Source organism: Ovis canadensis, chromosome Y (assembly GCF_042477335.2).
Source record: "Ovis canadensis isolate MfBH-ARS-UI-01 breed Bighorn chromosome Y, ARS-UI_OviCan_v2, whole genome shotgun sequence".
Classification (NCBI taxonomy): domain Eukaryota; kingdom Metazoa; phylum Chordata; class Mammalia; order Artiodactyla; family Bovidae; genus Ovis; species Ovis canadensis.
In genome coordinates, this window is record NC_091271.1 from 6,100,325 (window position 1) to 6,123,660 (window position 23,336).

General features: G+C 48.8%; 1 protein-coding gene across 6 annotated transcripts in view; it reads right to left on the reverse strand.

The window, feature by feature from the left end:
• LOC138929710 (anosmin-1-like) overlaps positions 1 to 20,227 on the reverse strand; it is a 223,020-nt gene extending 202,793 nt beyond the window's left edge. For 5 of the 6 annotated variants that reach the window (XR_011446057.1, XR_011446056.1, XM_070289550.1 and 2 more), the window contains exon 1: positions 19,913 to 20,218. Coding sequence is in view for 4 of the 6 variants with exons in the window: in XM_070289550.1 (XP_070145651.1) it covers positions 19,913 to 20,119 (207 nt within the window). In the remaining 2 variants the exon portion in view is untranslated. Of the gene's footprint in view, positions 1 to 19,912 lie in introns of all 6 variants that reach the window. The other variant, XM_070289549.1, reaches the window with a different exon arrangement.
• Between the last annotated feature and the right edge of the window lie 3,109 nt (positions 20,228 to 23,336).

The window sequence follows — 23,336 nt, forward strand, 5'->3', positions numbered from 1 at the left end:
GTTTGTATTTAGAATTTCTTGACTGTTTTGGTCTTTCTTTGAGAGAAGCTCTCCGTCACCTCCGAAGAATGTGCCTCATCTGGCGTGTTCTTAGATAAGAACATCACTTGCATTGGAGGGAGACAGGAAAAACAAAATGCTGTGCTGTGTTTCAAACATGAATTATTAACGCATTGGAACAGTACAGTGGGATGAAAAAAAGGTGCACACTGAGAACACAGGATGGAGAAAAGAGCTGTAAATTGCTTACATACATGAATTCCCAACAGTTCTGTTGCCCCCAGCACTGGCATGATTGATGACATTTTTTGAAGGTGATGGATTACTTTGCAAAATTAATGTTTCTTGCTTCATTAAAAGGACTCTGTTTTGCGTTTTCATTTATGGACTTATAAAATTGTCACTTCTTTGGCTATCATCAGAAATCAGCTATGAAATTTTAAAAGTCATCAGTGATGATTAGATTCAAGACTGAGCGGGGGGAGGAGAACGTGTATTTTTGTTCTCTGAAGGTTCTTTGGGGTCCCACACATGCCAATAGGACCATGCGGTTCCCTACAGTGAAGACGCTGATCACCAGCCATGATATGACTCTTTCCAGTGGAGACAGCTTATCTCCTTTATCTTTCAAAGAAAGAAGGTACCAGGGAATACGAAATTATGTATTTTGAGGTCACTCTAACAGAGCGTCATTTTCTCCAGTTGGCAGGGTATTAATCACTTGGAGACCAAAAAGCTTACTAAATGATAGAAGCTACAATTTAAAATGAAAGGATAAATAGCATGTGAATGAAGAGTTTTATATTAGCGTTTTTTCCCCCCTCTTGATGAGCCATTGTTCCTCAGGTTCCCCTGAAGATAGAGTGTTGGACTTGGGGGGGGGGGGTGGTTACAGAATCCCAGGTCATCACCATTTTCTTTTCACGTGCAGCCTGGAGAATTTTCTACATTCTTTCTCAGAATTCCTTATTGTCTAATGTGTATGTATTACAGCGAAGCTGGAAAGAATGATCAAGTGTAAACACACACACACACACCATTCAAAGCAAAAACAAAAAGCTAGTGAACAAGCCTATGACAGGTCTTGGAAGTTGCTATTCACATACCTACAAGCTACCATCACCACTGGCAAATACTCCGAATATGTCAGAAGAGCAACAGCAGCCAAGAATGAAGGTCAAGGCTGAAGTCCGGAGACCTCTAGGATTCCCAGACAACAAACTCATCCTCTATGACATCAAGAAGTCCAGCTGTTCATGAAACACTTCATAATACTTCTCTATTTGGCTAGACAAGAGGAATTCTGGGTGGGCCTACACAAACAGGACTTCCCAGTTGGCACCAGCGGTAAAGAACCCACCTGCCAGTGCAGAAGACATAAGAGCCTCGGGTTCGATCCCTGGGTCAGGAAGATCCCCTGGAGAAGGAAATGGCAACCCACTCCAGTATCCTTGCCTGGAGAATCCCACGGACAGAGGAGCCTGGAAAGCTACAGTCCATGGGGTTGCAAAGAGTCGGACATGACTGAAGTAACTTAACACGCACGCACACAAACTCGATTTATAAGGGAGAAGTCTTCATCTAAGAAATTACGACTGTGCGTCAAATGGCTGTATAAAGATTTAAAAGATGATTAATGATTATAATACGTTCTTCACTTCCACAACTGTTTGCATAAATGTCTATCAGTCTCTCTCTCTAGAAGAAAATAATTCTTCTGTGGGTGGGAATCACGAGGCACTTACGCTGGGTCCCCAGAAACTAAGCTACTTGAATGATAACTGCCTGTGACAGATTTGTGTTGGTTGGAAGAACTAGGGTAGACTAGGGCACACGGGATCTTGTTGATGGAGTGACATTTTTAACATATCTTTTTCTTCTATCACACCAACAACCTTTCCCTCCGATACTTCGTGATGCAATGGTGGTTCCAGGAGGCAATGAATCCATGTCCCCCCAGACTCAGTGATTCCTGACGATATTACAGCTGACATATTAACTCTGTCTTCTTACACTGTTAACATGTTAAGAAGTGGGTCATTTAGTATAAACGTCTGGCAATGTGACAATTGAGTTTCTGCCACGAAGCCTTGGTTATCTCATCTTCCGATGGGTTCGGTTGTCTTATTTATCAAAATAACGCCCCTGACCTCAAAGGAGTTGCTGTGAAGGTCAAAGAGAGATTTTATGTGAAACTACTCTGTCAACTGCAGATGGTGATTGCAGCCATGAAATTAAAAGATGCATACTCCTTGAAAGAAAAGTTATGACCAAACTAGACAGCATTATTAAAAAGCAGACACATTACTTTGCCAAAAAAGGTCCATCTAGGCTATGGTGTATGGATGTTGGACTATAAAGAAAGCTGAGTGCCAAAGAATTGAGGCTTTTGAACTGTGGTGTTGGAGAAGACTCTTGAGAGTCCCTAGGACTGCAAAGAGATCCAACCAGTCCATCCTAAAGGAGATCAGTCCTGGGTGTTCATTGGAAGGACTGATGCTGAAGCTGAAACTCCAATCCTTTGACCACCTGATGCAAAGAGTTGACTCATTGGAAAAGACCCTGATGCTGGGAAAGATAGAAGGCAAGAGGAGAAGGGGACGACAGAGGATGAGATGGCTGGATGGCATCACCGACTCAATGGACATGAGTTTGAGTAAACTCTGGGAGTTGGTGATGGACAGGGAGGCCTGGCGTGCTGCAGTCCATGGGGTCACAAAGAGTCGGACACGACTGAGCGACTGAACTGAAATGAACTCTGTCAACACCAAGGCTGCATTAAAAACAATGAACGCCAAATAACCTTCTAACCTGTGGCTCGGTTGTTCAGCAGAGATTCTGCTTTGGATCCAGCCCCACCAGTTCAGAACTGGGATCTTACCATAAGCCAAAGCATGATCGCAGGGAGAGAGGAAAGGCAGTCCTTTCTTTCTTTCTGATGCTCAGCTGGGGCTTTTCCTCAGGGGGTGATGGCAAGGATCTCCAGAGAGATCAATTCAATACCCTAAAGGCAACTGGTGGTGGAGCCAGAGGTTCAACCAGATCAGCAAGAACCAGGAAGACATCGCCAAGTGTGATGACTTGCTCTCAACCTGTTCTGCAGAACAAAGGACTTGAGCTTTGTAACAGCTCTCATGAAAAGTCCCCAACGCCTGTCTGCTGTCTGGGTGGGCTGACGCTGCATCCTTTCCGTCACAAGCCACCAAGAGGCCCCCAGCAGACAGACCGCACTTCCGCAGGGCTCTGCATTGACTCACGTTGGCTATTCTACATTGGAAGAGCCCGCGGTGGCTGTGTTTTGCTTGCATCATCTCCCTTGGGAAACGTCCACTCAAGCAACAGGACCCCTCCTCTGAGATCTCACACAAATAACTCTCCACAGCCCCTCCCTGGTGGACTGACATGGTCTGTTTACAAGTCTTAGTCCTTATACTAGACTCTAAATCCTTCAGGATTTTACAGCCTCATCTCTGAAATTGCAGCAATCTGTCGATATCAGCCGAAATAAATGGAAGTGATTAAAGTGATGTGCTTTTTTTTTTTTAAGGGAGAAAGAGATCCAGCATCCACAGTCTGAAATTTACATGAAAATGAGCCATAGACAAGGCTTGCATCAATCACTCTTTACTTGTTGGCTCTCAGGGATGACCACTTTTATCCAACCGTCTGTCCCAGCGTTGGGGAAATGCCTCAGCTCACTACTTTGAAACCATGTGCATGTCAAGTCTTTTAAAGATGGAGGGGACTCGGGGTCCCTGGTGGCTCAGCGGTAAAGAATCCACCTGCCAGTGCAGGAGATGCAGGTTCCATTCCTGGGTCGGGACTATCCCCTGAAGAAGGAAATGGCAACCCATTCCAGTATTCTTGTCTGGAGAATCCCATGGACAGAGCAGCCTGGCAGGCTACAGTCCATGGGGTCGCAAAGAGTTGGACATGTCGGAGTGACTAAACGGCAACTAGGTCCTGGCGGGACGTGGCACCCTTGGTCGCTTGCTGAGTAAATCCAGAGCTGTGTAATATCTGAACTAACCACTCTTCCTTGCCACCTTCTTAGACCTGCTGGGGGTACTGAGGTTAATGATGTCCCCTGACGCTATCTACTGTCCATCTCTCATACACTGTTTCAAGCTGGCTTCATAGTACAGTTGTCCCTTGGGGACTGTGGGCTTCTGGGACCCCCACGGGTATCAAAATCTGCAGACACTCAAGTCTCATACACAATGGCAGAGTACAGCTGGCTCTCTGTCTCTGCAGGGTCCTCATCCCCAGATTCACCCAACTGCAACTGGCAGAGCCAGCACACACACAGTGCCGACCACATTTATAAACATGGATGAGTGTGTGTACTTGTGTGTATTTCACACAGGCAGTGAAGAAGCATATGTGTGTGTGTATTTCACACAGGCAGTGAAGAAGCATGATGTATATGTGTGTGTGTCTGTGTGTGTGTATTTCACACAGGCAGTGAAGAAGCATGATGTATGTGTGTGTGTCTGTGTGTATTTCACACAGGCAGTGAAGCAGCATGATGTATGTGTGTGTGTGTGTCTGTGTTTCACACAGGCAGTGAAGAAGCATGATGTATGTGTGTGTGTGTGTGTGTCTGGGTGTGTGTATTTCACACAGGCAGTGAAGAAGCATGATGTGTATGTGTGTGTGTGTGTCTGGGTGTGTGTATTTCACACAGGCAGTGAAGAAGCATGATATATATGTGTGTGTGTCTGTGTGTGTGTATTTCACACAGGCAGTGAAGCAGCATGATGTATATGTGTGTGTGTGTGTCTGTGTGTATTTCACACAGGCAGTGAAGAAGCATGATGTATGTGTGTGTGTGTGTCTGTGTGTATTTCACACAGGCAGTGAAGCAGCATGATGTGTGTGTGTGTGTGTGTGTCTGTGTTTCACACAGGCAGTGAAGAAGCATGATGTATGTGTGTGTGTGTGTGTCTGTGTTTCACACAGGCAGTGAAGAAGCATGATGTATGTGTGTGTGTGTGTCTGTATGTGTGTATTTCACACAGGCAGTGAAGAAGCATGATGTATGTGTGTGTGTGTGTGTCTGGGTGTGTGTATTTCACACAGGCAGTGAAGAAGCATGATGTATATGTGTGTGTGTCTGTGTGTGTGTATTTCACACAGGCAGTGAAGCAGCATGATGTATATGTGTGTGTGTGTGTCTGGGTATGTGTATTTCACACAGGCAGTGAAGCAGCATGATGTATATGTGTGTGTGTCTGTATTTCACACAGGCAGTGAAGAAGCATGATGTATGTGTGTGTGTGTGTCTGTGTGTATTTCACACAGGCAGTGAAGCAGCATGATGTATATGTGTGTGTGTCTGTATTTCACACAGGCAGTGAAGAAGCATGATGTATATGTGTGTGTGTCTGGGTGTGTGTATTTCACACAGGCAGTGAAGAAGCATGATGTATGTGTGTGTGTGTGTCTGGATGTGTGTATTTCACACAGGCAGTGAAGAAGCATGATGTATATGTGTGTGTGTGTGTGTGTGTGTATTTCACACAGGCAGTGAAGAAGCATGATGTATGTGTGTGTGTGTGTCTGGATGTGTGTATTTCACACAGGCAGTGAAGAAGCATGATGTATGTGTCTGTCTGTGTGTGTGTATTTCACACAGGCAGTGAAGAAGCATGATGTATGTGTGTGTGTGTGTCTGTGTGTATTTCACACAGGCAGTGAAGCAGCATGATGTATATGTGTGTGTGTCTGTGTGTGTGTATTTCACACAGGCAGTGAAGCAGCATGATGTATATGTGTGTGTGTGTGTCTGTGTGTGTGTATTTCACACAGGCAGTGAAGAAGCATGATGTATGTGTGTGTCTGTGTGTGTGTATTTCACACAGGCAGTGAAGAAGCATGATGTGTGTGTGTGTGTCTGGGTGTGTGTATTTCACACAGGCAGTGAAGAAGCATGATGTATATGTGTGTCTGTGTGTATTTCACACAGGCAGTGAAGCAGCATGATGTATATGTGTGTGTGTCTGTGTGTGTGTGTATTTCACACAGGCAGTGAAGAAGCATGATGTATGTGTGTGTGTGTGTGTGTCTGGGTGTGTGTATTTCACACAGGCAGTGAAGAAGCATGATGTATGTGTGTGTCTGTGTGTGTGTATTTCACACAGGCAGTGAAGAAGCATGATGTATGTGTGTGTGTGTGTCTGTGTGTATTTCACACAGGCAGTGAAGAAGCATGATGTATATGTGTGTGTGTCTGTGTGTGTGTATTTCACACAGGCAGTGAAGAAGCATGATGTATGTGTGTGTGTGTGTGCGTGTGTATTTCACACAGGCAGTGAAGAAGCATGATGTATATGTGTGTGTGTCTGTGTGTGTGTATTTCACACAGGCAGTGAAGCAGCATGATGTATATGTGTGTGTGTGTCTGTGTGTGTGTATTTCACACAGGCAGTGAAGAAGCATGATGTATATGTGTGTGTGTCTGGGTGTGTGTATTTCACACAGGCAGTGAAGAAGCATGATGTATATGTGTGTGTGTGTGTCTGTGTGTGTGTATTTCACACAGGCAGTGAAGAAGCATGATGTATGTGTGTGTGTGTGTCTGTGTGTGTGTATTTCACACAGGCAGTGAAGAAGCATGATGTATGTGTGTGTGTGTGTGTCTGTATTTCACACAGGCAGTGAAGAAGCATGATGTATGTGTGTGTGTGTCTGTGTGTGTGTATTTCACACAGGCAGTGAAGCAGCATGATGTATATGTGTGTGTGTGTGTGTGTGTATTTCACACAGGCAGTGAAGAAGCATGATGTATATGTGTGTGTGTGTGTCTGGGTGTGTGTATTTCACACAGGCAGTGAAGCAGCATGATGTATGTGTGTGTGTGTGTGTCTGTGTTTCACACAGGCAGTGAAGAAGCATGATGTATGTGTGTGTGTGTGTGCGTGTGTATTTCACACAGGCAGTGAAGAAGCATGATGTATATGTGTGTGTGTGTCTGTGTGTGTGTATTTCACACAGGCAGTGAAGAAGCATGATGTATGTGTGTGTGTGTCTGTGTGTGTGTATTTCACACAGGCAGTGAAGAAGCATGATGTAAGTGTGTGTGTGTGTGCGTGTGTATTTCACACAGGCAGTGAAGAAGCATGATGTATATGTGTGTGTGTCTGTGTGTGTGTATTTCACACAGGCAGTGAAGCAGCATGATATATATGTGTGTGTGTGTGTCTGTGTGTGTGTATTTCACACAGGCAGTGAAGCAGCATGATGTGTATGTGTGTGTGTGTGTGTCTGTATTTCACACAGGCAGTGAAGAAGCATGATGTGTATGTGTGTGTGTGTCTGTCTGTATTTCACACAGGCAGTGAAGCAGCATGATGTGTGTGTGTGTGTCTGTGTGTCTGTATTTCACACAGGCAGTGAAGCAGCATGATATATTTACGTGTGTGTGTGCATGTGCGCACACATGTATAGATTTACAGGGTTCTCATTTCCAGAATTAACCAACTGCAGATGCCAGAAACAGCACACACATAGTGAGAACTATGTGTGTGTGTGTGTGTGTGTGTATTTCACACAGTGAAGAAGCATGAGATATGTGTGCACACGTGTCTGTATTTCACACAGGCAGTGAAGCATGATATATGTGTGTGTGTGTGCACGCACATGTGTATATTCACAGGGTCCTCATTCCCAGATTCAACCAACTGCAGATGGCAGAAACAGCACATACACAGTCACAACTATACATATGTGCGTGTGTGTGTGTGTGTATTTCACACAGGCAGTGAAGAAGTGTGATCTGCTTATGTGTTAGGATCAAGATTTTAATCTTTTCACTGAAATCATCAGGAGAGAAAAACTAAAATAACAGAAAACGTCCTGACCCTCTGAGTGATGCCTGATCTAGAACGATTATTATTTTTAACTTGTATTAACTGTTGTTTTTTTTTAAGGGGAGAGGGGGTTACAAAATAGAAACAGACTCACAGACTTAGAAACCAAATTTATGGTTACCAAAGAGGAAAAGATGGCGGGGGGGAGATAAATAGGAGTTTGGGACTAACATGTACACGCTACTCTATATAAAATAGGTAACCAACAAGGTAACTAACTAATAGGTAACAATTTCCTGTACAGCACAGGAAATTCTACTCAATACTCCGTAATGACCTACATGGGGAAAGAATCGGAAAAAGAGTGCATGTATGTCTATGCATAATCCATGCACTCTGCCATGCAGCAGAAACTAACAGACCACTGTAAGTCAAGTATCTGAAATGTCCCACCCTTTGGGACCCCCTGGACAATACAGTCCACGGAATTCTCCAGGCCCGGATCCTGGAGTGGGTAGCTGTTCCCTTCTCCAGGAGATCTTCCCAACTCAGGGATCGAACCCAGGTTTCCCGCACTGCGGGCGGACTCTTTACCAGCTGAGACAAGCAGACGTCAAGTACACTGAGCTGAGTCAGGTATACTTCAATCTAAAATGAACATTAAATAAAGGGGACAGTGGGGAAAAGTCTGAACTGAGAGCTGTGAAAGCTGGGTCATACTTTTACTTCTACAGTCTATTATCTGTACGTGATTGAATGAATCATTCTGATAAGAATCAAGTTGTGTAACCTGCAGGAGGAAGGGGCTGAATTAGAAGAGGTACCTGAAGGGAGGTGTCTGAGGCTGGGCTTCCTGGAGGCAGAGGCAAAAGGCAGCGGGGAGGGGAGGGGCGGGTCTCTGTGAACGTGATGGATCGGGGAAGCTCTCAGTGGAAGGGGAGGGAAGGGCAGAGGTGAAGCACGCATGCCACCTTGGGGGGAGCCCTGAAAAGCTTGGCCCCTCGCAAGGCTGCAGAGCATAAACTGAACCAGAGCTGATCCCAGCAAGAGGGCTGGCCTCCCAGATCCCCCCCGCGGTGAGCCAATGACCATGATTTGCCCTCATCAAGGAAGGAGGATGCGCTACCCTGCTGGCAAGACGGTGCCCAGGGGCGAAAGGTCAGTCTCCAAGGGGGAGCAGCTGTAAGCTATTAGCAGCTGATCCAGGGGTCGGGGTGGGAGGGGCAGCAGACTGGGGGCCAGAAGGTCATCAACAGCATCTCCTGAGATGGTATAGGCGGCTACGCCCCACATCCATTGCTTCAGGGAAGCCGAAGAAAATTACACATTCTCTTTAGATGGATGGTGCAAAAAATAACAAGGTCGACAATATCCATTTTATCAGTCTACTTCGGTAATGCCGGTGACCTCACGCTGATCTGAAGTTGGAAGGACTTATGGATATCTTTGATTAATGGGAAGAGGAAAAGCTAGGTCACACTTAATAAATGCCATATGTTGACAGACAACCAGACTTTCAGAATATGGAGTACAGGATGAGTACAAAAGAAATGTGGAAAGGTGGCTGACTTCAGAACTCTCAATCAGGGCTTGGTGCTCACACAGTGCACCAACAGTGCTCGGAGTTATGGAATAATTTGAAAAAGCATCCCAATGGTTCAGTTCAGCTCAGTTGCTCAGTCATGTCCGACTCTTTGTGATCCCATGAACTGCAGCACGCCAGGCCTCCCTGTTCATCACCAGCTCCTGGAGTTTAGCCAAACTCATGTCCATTGAGTCAGTGATCCAACCATCCAGCCATCTCATCCTCTGTCGTCCCCTTCTCCTCCCGCCTTCAGTCTTTCCCAGCATCAGGGTCTTTCCTAATGAGTCAGCTCTTTGCATCAGGTGGCCACAGTATTGGAGTTTTAGATTCAACATCAGTCCTTCCAATGAACACCCAGGACTGACCTCCTTTAGGATGGACTGGTTGGATCTCCTTGCTGTCCAAGGGACTCTCCAGAGTCTTCACAAACACCACTGTTCAAAAGCATCCATTCTTCGGTGCTCAGCTTTCTTTCCAGTCCAACTTTCACATCCCTACATGACCACTGGAAAAACCATAGCCTTGACTAGACGGACCAGCATAGACACGATATTTCCCCCAGTACTACTGTTCAGATACCAAACATCTGTCGATAATAAAGATATGCTTCACTGATCATCTTCCCAAGCCCAACCCTCAAAATTGTTTAAGAGTCAGATTTCTGGAAAGCAATGACCAAGTCACATGTAGGGACTTCTCCATTTCTGAGTTAAGACAAGCAATGCCTGCAGGCGTCTTACAAGTTTCTTTACCCAGCCTGAAAGTTGTATGCCAACTCACTGAAACACAGCAAGGGAGGTTATGCAATGAAATCTGATGAATCTATTTTTTTAAAACATAATCAGTTCAGTTCAGTTCAGTCACTCAGTTGTGTCCGACTCTTTGCGACCCCATGAATCGCAGCACGCCACACCTCCCTGTCCATCACCATCTCCCGGAGTTCAGTCAGACTCACGCCCATCGAGTACGTGATGCCATCCAGCCATCTCATCCTCTGTCGTCCCCTTCTCCTCCTGCCCCCAATCCCTCCCAGCATCAGAGTCTTTTCCAATGAGTCAGCCCGTCGCATGAGGTGGCCAAAGTACTGGAGTTTCAGCTTTAGCATCATTCCTTCCAAAGAAATCCCAGGGCTGATCTCCTTGCAGTCCAAGGGACTCTTGAGAGTCTTCTCCAACACCACAGCTCAAAACCATCAATTCTTTAGCACTCAGCCTTCTTCACAGTCCAACTCTCACATCCATACATGACCACAGGAAAAACCATAGCCTTGACTAGATGAACCTTAGTCAGCAAAGCAATGTCTCTGCTTTTGAATATACTATCTAGGTTGCTCATAACTTTTCTTCCAAGGAGTAAGCGTCTTTTAATTTCATGGCTGCAATTACGATCTGCAGTGATTTGGGAGTCCAAAAAATAAAGTCTGACACTGTTTCCACTGTTTCCCCATCTATTTCTCATGAAGTGATGGGACCGGATGCCATGATCTTCGTTTTCTGAATGTTGAGCTTTAAGCCAACTTTTTCACGCTCCTCTTTCACTTTCCTCAAGACGCTTTTGAGTTCCTCTTCACTTTCTGCCATAAGGGTGGTGTCATCTGCATATCTGAGGTTATTCATATTTCTCCCGGCAATCTTGATTCCAGCTTGTGTTTCTTCCAGTCCAGCATTTCTCATGATGTACTCTGCATATAAGATAAATAAGCAGGGTAACAATATACAGCCTTGATGTACTCCTTTTCCTATTTGGAACCAGTCTGTTGTTCCATGTCCAGTTCTAATCGTTGCTTCCTGACCTGCATACAGATTTCTCAAGAGGCAGGTTAGGTGGTCTAGTATTCCCATTCTTTCAGAATTTTCCACAGTTTATTGTGATCCACACAGTCAAAGGCTTTGGCATAGTCAATAAAGCAGAAATAGATGTTTTTCTGGAACTCTTGCTTTTTCCATGATCCAGCAGATGTTGGCAATTTGATCTCTGGTTCCTCTGCCTTTTCTAAAACCAGCTTGAACATCAGGAGGTTCACGGTTCACGTATTGCTGAAGCCTGGCTTGGAGAATTTTGAGCATTACTTTACCAGCGTGTGAGATGAGTGCAATTGTGCAGTAGTTTGAGCATTCTTTGGCATTGCCTTTCTTTGGGTTTGGAATGAAAACTGACCTTTTCCAGTCCTGTGGCCACTGCTCAGTTTTCCAAATTTGTTGGCATATTGAGTGCAGCACTTTCACAGCATTATCTTTCAGGATTTGAAATAGCTCTACTGGAATTCTATCACCTCCACTAGCTTTGTTCATAGTGATGCTTTCCAAGGCCCACTTGACTTCACATTCCGGGATGTCTGGCTCTAGATGAGTGATCACACCATCGTGATTATCCGGGTTGTGAAGATCTTTTTTTGTACAGTTCTTCTGTGTATTCTTGCCACCTCTTCTTAATATCTTCTGCTTCTGTTAGGTCCAGACCATTTCTGTCCTTTATCGAGCCCATCTTTGCATGAAATGTTCCCTTCGTATGTCTAATTTTCTTGAAGAGATCTCTAGTCTTTCCCATTCTGTTCTTTTCCTCTATTTCTTTGCATTGATGGCTGAAGAAAGCTTTCTTATCTCTTCTTTGGAGCTCTGCATTCAGATGCTTATATCTTTCCTTTTCTCCTTGGCTTTTCACAGGTATTTGTAAGGCCTCCCCAGACAGCCATTTTGCTTTTTTGCATTTCTTTTCCATGGGGATGGTCTTGATCCCTGTCTCCTGTACAATGTCATGAACCTCATTCCATAGTTCATCAGGCACTCTTTCAGATGTAGGCCCTTAAATCTATTTTTCACTTCTACCGTATAACCATAAGGGATTTGATTTAGGTCATACCTGAATGGTCTAGCGGTTTTCCCTGCTTTCTTCAATTTCCATCTGAATTTGGTAATAAGGAGTTCATGATCTGAGCCACATAACCTCACATAATTTTTTTAGAGAGGGAATGACTGCACAAAGAACTTAAATTTAGCTTTTAAATGGAAGTCTCTAAACAGACATACATGTATGTTTTTTATTAATATGAGTGAGTGAGTGAAGGTCACTCAGTCACGTCCAACTCTTTGGGACCCCATGGACTGTACAGTCCATGGAATTCCCCACGCCAGAATACTGGAGTGGGTAGCCGTTGCTTTCTCCAGGGGATCTTCCCAACCCAGGAATCAAACCCAGGTCTCCCACATTGCAGGTGGATTCTTTACCAGCTGAGCCACAAGGGATAATATACTGAAATGTATATAGATATAAACTACATGCAATATATAAAATATATAAATATATTTCTCCTCTAATGATACAGAGCACAAAGAAATCAATAAGTCCACAAGTATTTTCCAATGTAGTTTTATAACGTCCTATAATAGTCTAAATAAGACAGACTTTTAAATCATGTTCATTGAGGGATAGAATGAGGAGGAAGCTGAGAGGGGGGGTTGGGATGGGGGACACACATGTACACCCATGGCTGATTCATGTTAGTGTATGGCAAAAACCACTACAATATTGTAAAGTAATAAGCCTCCGATTAAAATAAATAAATAAATCATGTTCAATGAGAAACAGTTTATTAGAAGCAAGAAAATTTGCCATGCATAACCTAATGTTTGGGCTTCCCCAGTGTTAAACAATCTGCCTGCTAATGCATGAGACCCAAGAGACGCAGGTTCGATCCCTGGGTCGGGGGGGAGGAAACTGCAACCCACTCCAGTATTCTTGCCTGGGAAATCCCATGGACAGACAAGTCCAATGAGCTACAGTCCACGGAGTTGCAAAACTGAGCGACCGAGCATGCATGCAAACCACCTACTGTTTAGTTTTGGGTCAAAGTTAAAAGTTCTTGGAGACACAGCTAGAGATCCAGCGACCCAGGCCAGGATATATGAAGGTGAAACTTGAGGATGACCTTTCTTCCCAGAGACTTTCAGCATGTCACTTCGACCTCACTGCAGGCCCAGCAGGCACACGAAGACTTGCGTATATTCACCACAAGATCGTGGCTTCAAAACTCCACCAGCCTAGGGTTGATTTGTGGCTACCGAAGGCTTCCGATGCGCTAATTATTTGCTTACTTTTTCTGAGAGCAGAGGCTAGTCCTCTACGCGGAATGAGCTAATCACCAGCTCCATTCTCTCTTTTGCCAAAACAAACAGCTTCCAATTACTGCTAGAAGAAAGCCTCTGATCTCTAATCAGTTACCTAAACCAGGCTCTCAGTGGTACTTGGAAGAGTGAATAATGTCCCATTAAGCAAGAATCTCTTCACACTAATAAAATCCTAAAGCCCTAGGATCAAGGCCGCCAGCAACCTAGTACTTATCTTCCAAGACTCCATCCACTTCCCTGCATCAGGTCCCAAAATCCGGCCAAGAAATAGACTCACTCAGACTCTTTTTATTCCACTTGGGCTATTTTTCCTCAAGCCCTAGTCTACTGTGCCTCCTTTGAGAATACCCAGGAATAGGAAGAGCAGGTTGCAGGTTTGCTAATATTCAGGGACAGGACTCCTCTCTGCGAGGCTCTGAGGCTCAGCTCCATCACAGCCATGATGCACAGAACCTGGGGAGACAGGCAGGGTGGCCACCAGGAATGTCCCAGCACGAGCAAGGAATTCACTCAGGCAGGATACACGAGATTCACCCAAAAAGACACAGAGCTTCTTTCAGGCTTAGTATCCCTCTTCTTTCATCTTCTAGTGAAGGAAGCTCCAGTACTTAAGCTACCTGATGGGAAGAGCCGACTCACTGGAAAAGATCCTGATGCTGGGAGGGATTGGGGGCAGAAGGAGAAGGGGACGACAGAGGATGAGATGATTGGATGGCATCACCGACACAATGGACATGAGTTTGAGTAAACTCCAGGAGTTGGTGATGGACACGGAGGCCTGGTGTGCTGCAGTTCATGGGGTCGCAAAGAGTCGGACATGACTGAGCGACTGAATTGAACAGAGAAAATAGGTGCAGGGCCAGGTTACTCCCAAGTGAACATGTCAGTTATCAGATCTCTGAACACTAAGGACAACCTATGAATAATCCCCAGGACAAGTGGGCGTAACCGCTTCCAGGGGTTGAACAATCCAAACCAGGGCCGGCCCCAGGGACACAGATCCGTGCACGTGGTTCAAGCTCAGAAAGAGCCCTGCAGCTTGGGGGTGACTGCGCCAAGACCACCCTATTGGAATTCTCAGTGATCTCGTCTCTGAGTCTGCATTTTGCAATGTGGAATCTGCTGGGATGCTGAAGCATGCTCTGGAGATCTCCGCAGGCATGATGCCTCTCACCTCCCTCTCCTCTCCAGCGAAGGTTCTGAGCTGCCTAACACTCTGGGGGCCCCTGGAGCCCCGGTCCTCCCCAACCTCTCCCTGCTGCCCCCCCATCAAAGTACTGTCACACTCTGCCCCTGCAGCCACCTGAGAGCGGGCACAGGGAATGCTGGGGGGCACGTGCATGCTTTGACATCCCCACAGTTGCATGGCGGCCATGCCCGTCTCACACTGGGAGCTGCAAGCTCTGCTTGTGGATGACCAGCCAGAGGCCACAACGCCACAGGAATGAGCCTGTCACCCATTCTTGGTGCAGGCAGCTAACTGCTTCTACTAAGGGGGTCTGAGCACCCTTGGGGGGGGGGGGGGCTGCCCCTCCACTGTAGGTTGAGCAGGAGGAAGGGGAGACCCCTGGTTCAACTTCCCGAAGTCGCTCAATCATGTGTGACTCTTTGCAATCCAATGGACTGTAGCTTACCAGGCCCTCTGTCCATGGGACTCTCCAGGCAAGAGTACTGGAGTGGGTTGCCATTTCCTTCTCCAGGGGAACTTCCCAGCCCAGGGATCGAACCTGGGTCTCCCACATGGCAGGCAGACGGTTTACCCACTGAGCCACCAGGGAAACCTAACTTCCCGAAAGTGAAAGGGAAAGTGGCTCAGGTGTGTCCAGCTCTTTGCGACCCCATGGACTATACAGTCCATGGAATTCTCCAGGCCTGCATACTGGAGTGGGTAGCCTTTCCCTTCTCCAGGGGCTCTTCCCAACCCAGGGATCAAACCCAGGTCTCCCGCACTGCAGGCGGATTCTTTACCAGAGGAGCTATGATCTAGCTAAAACAAGGTCCAACAGATTGGCCCAGCAGCTGGCAGGAAAGGACACCAGGCGAGTGCCATGCCTAAGCAAGTGTGTATGCTTGTCAGATTCTGGGTATCCATGACGGTCTACACACATCCTGCGAGAGTCCCTTGTGGGGCACCCATTGGGTACACCCCCACACAGGGCACTTGGGAAGTGGATTTCACTGGTGACTCAGACAGTAAAGAATCTGCCTGCAATGTGGGAGACTCAGATTTGATCCCTGGATCGGGAAGATCCCCTGGACAAGGGCCTGGCAACCCACTCCAGCATTCTTGCCTGCAGAATCCCATGGACAGAGGAGCCTGGCAGGGCTGCAGTCCATGGGGTCACAAAGAGTCGGACACGACTGAGTGACTAACAATGCTTCTGCCTCCTTCCCACCTTTCTGAGTCTGGCCCCAGCTTAGCCCTCGAGGGATGAGCCAGGAAATCCACGTTGTGTACTGCTGGTAATTCCAAGTGAAACCTCTGATGTTTGGGTGTAACACAGGCACTGCACAAGAGAAAGATGAACAGTGAAATCCACACGAATGACGTCATCTTTAAATTACTCTTTACTGAGAACAGTGCTGGAGAGCAAATTTAAAACACCACGGAGAAGCCAAGAGAGAAGGGTCACAGCAGAAAGAACAAGTTTGATAGTTCAGTTCCTTCCACAACACTTCTTACTTTTTAGTCATGGACAGCACGTTTCTATGTGGCCCGGGGGCCAGAAAAAAAGGGAGCAGGTTCTGCCTTGGAAGAAAAGCTGTGACCAACCTAGATGGCATATTAAAGAGCAGACATTGCCTTGCTGACAAAGGTCTGTCTAGTCAAGCTATGGAAGTGAGAGTTTGACTATAAAGAAAGGTGAGCGCTAAAGAATTGATGCTTTTGAACGTTGGTGTTGGAGAAGACTCTTGAGAGTCCCTTGGACTGCAAGGAGATCCATCCAGTCCATCCTAAAGGAAATCAGTCCTGAATGTTCATTGGAAGGACTGATGCTGAAGCTCCAATCCTTTGGCCACCTGATGCAAAGAACTGACTCATTTGGAAAGACCCTGATGTTGGGAAAGATTGAAGGCGGGAGGAGAAAGGGACTTCAGAGGATGAGATGGTTGGATGGCATCACTGACCGGATGGACATGAGTTTGAGCAAGCTCCGGGAGTTGGTGATGGACAGGGAAGCCCGGCGTGGTGCAGTCCATGGAGTCGCAAAGAGTTGGACACGACTGAGCAACTGAACCAAACTGAACTGAGAGTCCACACGCTTGTCTGGCCTCAAGGCTGCAGGCAAACCTTCCTCTAGCCTTACAAGCAGACCAGGAACCACACAAGAGAAACTGGGAACCACTACCTGCACCAGAGACAGCCTTCCGCTCTGGTTTATTTGCACAAGTGTGTGGGTGGCCGGGGTATCCCTGATAGAAGGCACCTTTCTCCAGCCCAGCCTTTCCCACCAGTTCACAAATCCCACCTGCAGTTGCCCCCTGCCTGATACCTCAGTTCAGTTCAGTTCAGTCTCTCAGTCGTGTCCAACTCTTTGCAACCCCATGAATCGCGGCATGTCAGGCCTCCCTGTCCATCACCAACTCCAGGAGTTCACTCAGACTCACGCGCATCAAGTCCGTGATGCCATCCAACCGTCTCATCCTCTGTCGTCCCCTTCTCCTCCTGCCCCCAATCCCTCCCAACATCAGAGTCTTTTCCAATGAGTCAACCCTTTGCACGAGGTGGCCAAAGTACTGGAGTTTCAGCTTTAGCATCATTCCTTCCAAAGAAATCCCAGGCCTGGTCTTCAGAATGGACTGGTTGGATCTCCTTGCAGCCCAAGGGACTCTCAAGAGTCTTCTCCAACACCACAGTTCAAAACCATCAATTCTTCGGCGCTCAGCCTTCTTCACAGTCCAACTCTCACATCCGTACATGACCACAGGAAAAACCATAGCCTTGACTAGACAGACCTTAGTCGGCAAAGTAATGTCTCTGCTTTTCAATACGCTATCTAGGTTGGTCATAACTTTTCTTCCAAGGAGTAAGCATCTTTTAATTCCAAGGCTGCAATCACCATCTGCAGTGATTTGGGAGCCCCAAAAAATAAAGTCTGACACTGTTTCCACTGTTTCCCCATCTATTTCCCATGAAGTGATGGGACCGGATGCCATGATCTTCGTTTTCTGAATGTTGAGCCAACTTTTTCACTCTCCACTTTCACTTTCCTCAAGAGGCTTTTTAGTTCCTGTTCACTTTCTGCCTGATACCTCAGCATCCTTCCAATTATTTAAAGAGGGGAGGGACGCTTGCTTGAGGTTTCATAACAAGCGTGCGCCTCTGTCTTTTCAAATCTTAAGAAAGCTTAATCCCTGCAATTTAGATAAATCAGATAGGCATTACCAGGTTAGGGTTAAACCTCCAAGAATGGCTTTGCAATTGATTGCAGAAACAGCAGTTATTAAGTCCTAACTGAGTAATTTGCAGCTTGGTTCACCCCCCACCCCAGCTAATTAAAATGTAATCAGGATTGTCTGGCAATGTGTATTCTGTCAGCAGTTTTTTCTTCCGAAGAGAAATCATGCCAAGAGACCACAAGAAAACCCTTTCACGGGAATTGGCTTGATCTGCACTGTTTCTTTAGGCGCTGAAACTGTAAAACAAATAAATTACAGCGACTGACAGTTCAATTTAAAGAAGGAAGGAAGGGAAGAAGAAAAAGAAAAGATAGTCTTTCTCCCTGGGAACAGGATGCTGTTTTATGTCGTTGTTTGAACAATAGGGTAGCATTGCTTCGGAAGAGCTACCGCAGGGTAGGGCAGGGGGGCAAGAATCCGGGTGGCTGGGAGGGACCCTCTCCAGGGTGTCCGCGGAATTTCAGCGCAGGAGACCACACCCCCCGGTCCCTTCCTTGAAGACCAAGGGGGATGGCGGAGTTCTCTGAAACCTACGGATGCCCCTTCTCTGCGAACACGCAGAACCGCGCGCACTCGGGCGCGTGGAGACTTGGCCAGCGGGTTCACTCTCTGTACATCCCAACTTTTAGCTCTTCATGGGCCATTCCGGGCAAGGTTTCATTAGCTCTCTCCCGCCAGAATGAACGGGACTTAAAGGCTTCGGAGATTCGTCCCAAACTCCACGGTCACGGCAATGGCCCCCATTGCAGCTTAGTGCCCGGGGACCCTTGGCAGGCCCCTTTGACGCCGCGCAAGCGCGAGAGGCGCCTCGTTTATTTCAGAGGGACTCGGCTTAGAAACCCACCGAGGAGCCGCGCGGCCCCTTTCTGGGAGCCGCAGTTTTCCCTGCTGCCAGAAGTTGGGATCTTGTAACAGGTGAACTACTGCAAGGCTAGAGAGGAGACGGCGAGGCCGAGAAGCGAGCACACGAGAGGAATTAGGTTATACGCGTGAATGGTTGCAGAGTGCGCGCGCTCGGATCAGCTGGGGACCGCGGCTGCGAGGCGAGCCTGGAGCCGGCTCGGGAGCGGTTCCCGCGCGCCCATCGGCACCCAGGGTCCCTGAGTCACTCCCCGCTGTGGCTCCTCTCAGCATCCCAGCCATCTACTGATGTCAAGCGTCCTGTCCCCTGAACCCTCTACACACGCACACGAGCCCCTCTACCCCGAAGCCGGCAGAATCTACGACGGTTGGAAGAGATACTGGCTCCGGGAGTCCTCTCGGAACATCCGAACTTGACGTCTCCAAGTCCCTTATCCGTTGCCATCTCTCCCCTTGGTCCCCCCGCCACTCGCTGGCGACACCTAGACGCTCTGGGGCTCCGAACTGGGGCGGCACAGTCGCCGGCAGTAACCAGCTCCCCACCCCACCCCACCCCCAACACAAACTCGCTGAAAGACACGACCCTTGGCTGGGGCTCCAAGGGTGGACTCCGCGCTCTCGGCCCGCCGAGTGCGAAAGCAAAGCTCAAGAGAGACAAAAAAGTCTCGGCCGGCGGGCACCTGCGGCGCCAGGGCTGGTCGCGCAGGGTCCTCGGGCGCAGCGGAGCGCGGGCCTCCCTCGCTCTGCCCGCGGTGCGGAGGGCCGGGAGCGCCGGGGGACTTTGAGGGGAGACTGGCCACCGGCCCGCAGTCCCGCGGCGGAGGTCCCGGGGCAATTCACAAGCCCACAGCCCACCCCACTCCGTCCTTGGAAGCCACAAAACCGCTCTCCCTTCCCAAAGGAAACCCCCTTTTGGTTTTCCCCGGGGAAGAAGGGAGTTACGTCGGGAGCCGGCGAGGGGCTGCAAAGGGGGGATCGCCCACGGCTCCCCCTCCCCCGAGGTACAATCCACCCCGCGCGTAAAGCCGGACCCCGGCCGGCTGCCGCTGAGCGAGAAGTCTGAGCGCCGAGGCTGGAAGGCGCGCGCCCCGCAGCGCCAGGGGAGGGCCCGGGCGCGCGGTGGTGCGTACCTGGAAGTGCTGGAAGAAGGCGGAGATGCGCGTGATCTGCAGGCTGAGGCACCTGGAGGCGCAGCGGGCGCGCTGTACGCTCCCTGCCGCCAGCGACTCATCCAAGCGCCGGGCAGCGGCCGCGCCGGAGCCGGCCGCCAGGCAGCCCCCGGAGGCCGCCAGCCAGAAGCAGAGGGTCAGGGCCGCGCCGGGCGCCCCGGCAGCCATGGCTGCGGGTCGGAGGGCGCGCGGGCGCCGGGCGCTGGCCGAGGCTCCCAGCTCCGCACCGCCGCCCGGGACCGCGCGGCCGCCGCAACTCCGCTGGCAAAGTTCAATCAGGCCACTCCCGCCCCGCGCCCTCCCCCGGCCCCGCCTCCGGGGGCGGGGCGAGGGTGACAGGCGGCCGCGCCATTGGCTGCGAGGAAAGTGAGTGACGGGGGTGGGCGGGGCGGACGGAGGGCCGTGGGCAGGTCCAAGGGAGCCAGACGCGCGCCCGCCTGCCAAGCGCCTCTGGTGCGGCCCTCTCCTGGGGGTCCGCTTCCCCGCACTCTGCCTGCGTTCCCTCCTGCCCATCGGGAGTCAACAGCAGGCCGCGGGCCTGGGTGTCAAGTGCTGGCCTGGGCATCAGGGCCTGGGACCCCCACCTGGACGTGAGAACAGGCTAAGGATAGAGGGAAGCGCCCCCCGAACTTGTGGGCTTCCTTCCCGGCTTCGACTCCCGTGGTCCCAGGTCCTACTCATATGCTTTGGAGTATTTCGGTTTTCCCTTTTCTGAAGAGCGGAAAGGAGCGAATGGACGGGACTGCGCTGGGCGCAATAAGAGGAGACAGGCAGGGACGTTTGACGCCCCTTCTCCCCGTAGATCCCTCCTCCCCTTCCCCCGTTCCTCCTTTCCTCAACCTTTGCCCTCTTCCTTCCTGCTTCCTTTTCTTTCTTCCCTCTCTCCTTCAACTGCGTCCATTGAGACCTTTCACTAGTCCTTTGCTTCCCTCTTAACGAGCATGCATCACCTAGAAATCCATCCAGGCAGGTCGCTAGGAACATTTATGGAGAAGGGGACGACAGAGGAGATGGTTGGATGGCATCATTGACTGGACGCACGTGAGTTTGAGCAAGCTCCAGGAGTTGGTGATGGATAGGGAAGCCTGGCATGCTACAGTCTATGTGGCCGCCAAGAGTCGGACATGACTGAGCTACTGAACTGATGACATGGTCACACATACCTCGTCTCCGCAGGTGTAAGGCCTTACCTGGCCTGCACGAGGGACCTATTCAAGTTGGCAATCTTTCCTGCATCCTTCTCTGTGGGGCCCTAAATGGGAAACCTTCAAAAGGGGCTGGCTTTGCCGTTTAGAGCTAAGATGGCGCCTGGCGGAAGAGATGAGGGCGTGGCGTAAGTTGTTTGTTAAAACTTTTGATTGGCTCTCTTGATTTCCGTGCACCTGGACAGAGCATGATCACCATAGACTCCTGTTATAATGAAGCACATGACGACTTGACCTTTAACGTGATTGGTGCAACTATGGTATATTAAGATTTGACCTTTAATGTGATTGGTGCAGCTATGGAAAGTCCCTCACAAAACCCCCTTGCTTGCCTATATAAACCAAGAGTTTGTGGCAATAAAGCGGAACTGCGTACACGGAGCCCTTGTTGCTTCTGGTTGTTTTTAGCTCGCTGAGGGGTTGGGTTGCAGACAGCAGACTCACCGCTCCTCGGGGCTCCTCGGGACCCCTCGGCTTTGCTGAGGGAAGTTCCACTGCCTCTCTTTCTGCGCAGTGCCCGCCGCACTTCTCCTCTTTGCCTCAAGTCTTTCGATTTGGCCCTTTGAGCAGCAAGGCAGCCACCCCGTCACCTCCTGTATTCTGGCCTGGAGAATCCCCAGGGACAGAGGAACCTGGCAGGCTACAGTCCATGGGGTCGCAAAGAGTCGGACACGAATGAGCGACCAGGCACAGCACACCACACCTCTTGTGATCTCCCACGTTCTTTCACCACCCACGCTCTCTATCCAGAGGTGGACACGCTGCATTGTCCAGACTACACCCCATCCTTCTGACAAAGCTCTGTACTTCCCGGAGCTCCACAGGGAAGGGACAGTGCTCCAGCCCTCTGCGGGTAGGAGACCCCACAGACAGCTGGGGTCTGAGGAAGGCTGTGCTCCACACCTGGGACATTTATGTAACAGTTGAATCCGGAAGACCCAAGGACACTAGCTGGGAGGCAGGGCAACGGGACTGATGCGCTTGTGCACTGACACGAGCTGGTCCTCGTGCAGGACTGCACGCACATGTTCTAAAGGAGGGGCCTCAGCACACCACCAAATGCAGCAGCAGTTCGGTCTAGACGCACCCAACCTGCTCAAAGACACAACGCGAAGCTGGAGTCCCCTTCCCATAGAGCCCACCCTTGTTCCAATTTCCAGTTCTCTCTTCGTAAAATTCCCCACAGTTTCCACCCTGACATTCTGAGATCTTCCTGCAAAATGACAATGACAACCGTCTGCCGTGATCCTTTCATACCCCCTTTTTTTTACATCATCTTGTGTATATATTTCTTCATATAGTTCAAATCAGCAGGGCTAAGAAAATTAACTGTTTCCCCCAGTGGGTTTTAAAAATCAGAGTGCTTTGTGCAAAAGGCTCTGTAGGCAGAGCTGGTCTCATGGCTTGTGTGACCTTAGAAGGATCCACACTTTGTTTAATGTTCATGTGTCACAATCTTGATTTTCATTTTCGACATGGTTCTCTGAATTTTCCTTCTGCCCAAGGCCCTACAAATGACACAGCCAACCTCATCGGGAGCTTTTAGCATGACAGTTCTAAACATGATCCGGAACCACAAAAAGTTTAGATGTGGGCTCACGTGAACTCATAAGTTTGTTGAAAAGATGTTAAGAACTGTGGATGGAAATCTTTTGAAAGTATGTTAAACATAACTTCCTAAAGGTCATCAACCCTGAATATTCATTGGAAGGACTGATGCTGAAGCTCCAATACTTTGGCCACCTGATGCAAAGAGCTGACTTGGAAAAGACCCCAATGCTGGGAAAGATTGAAGGCAGGAGGAGAAGGGGACAACAGAGGATGAGATGATTCGATGGCATCTCTGACTTAATGGGCCTGAGTTTGAGCAAACACCTGGAGATGGTGAAGGACAGGGAAGCCTGGCATGCTGCAGTCCATGGGGTAGCAAAGACTAGGACGTGACTTTGCAACCAAACAACAACAACAAACACTCTTAATAAATATTGACTGAGCGCAAAGAAGAGCAGCATCTTGGAGACCCCAAGCAGGAAGGTGTGTTGAGCCTTAAGTCAATGAATGGAGAACAAACATCCAAACACGGGAACTGTTTTCTGAATGTTACCACTTTCATCTGGGAATTACTAAAAACATTTCCAAAAGCTGTAGCAGATTCTGGAGTTTGCATTTAAAAGTTAAGC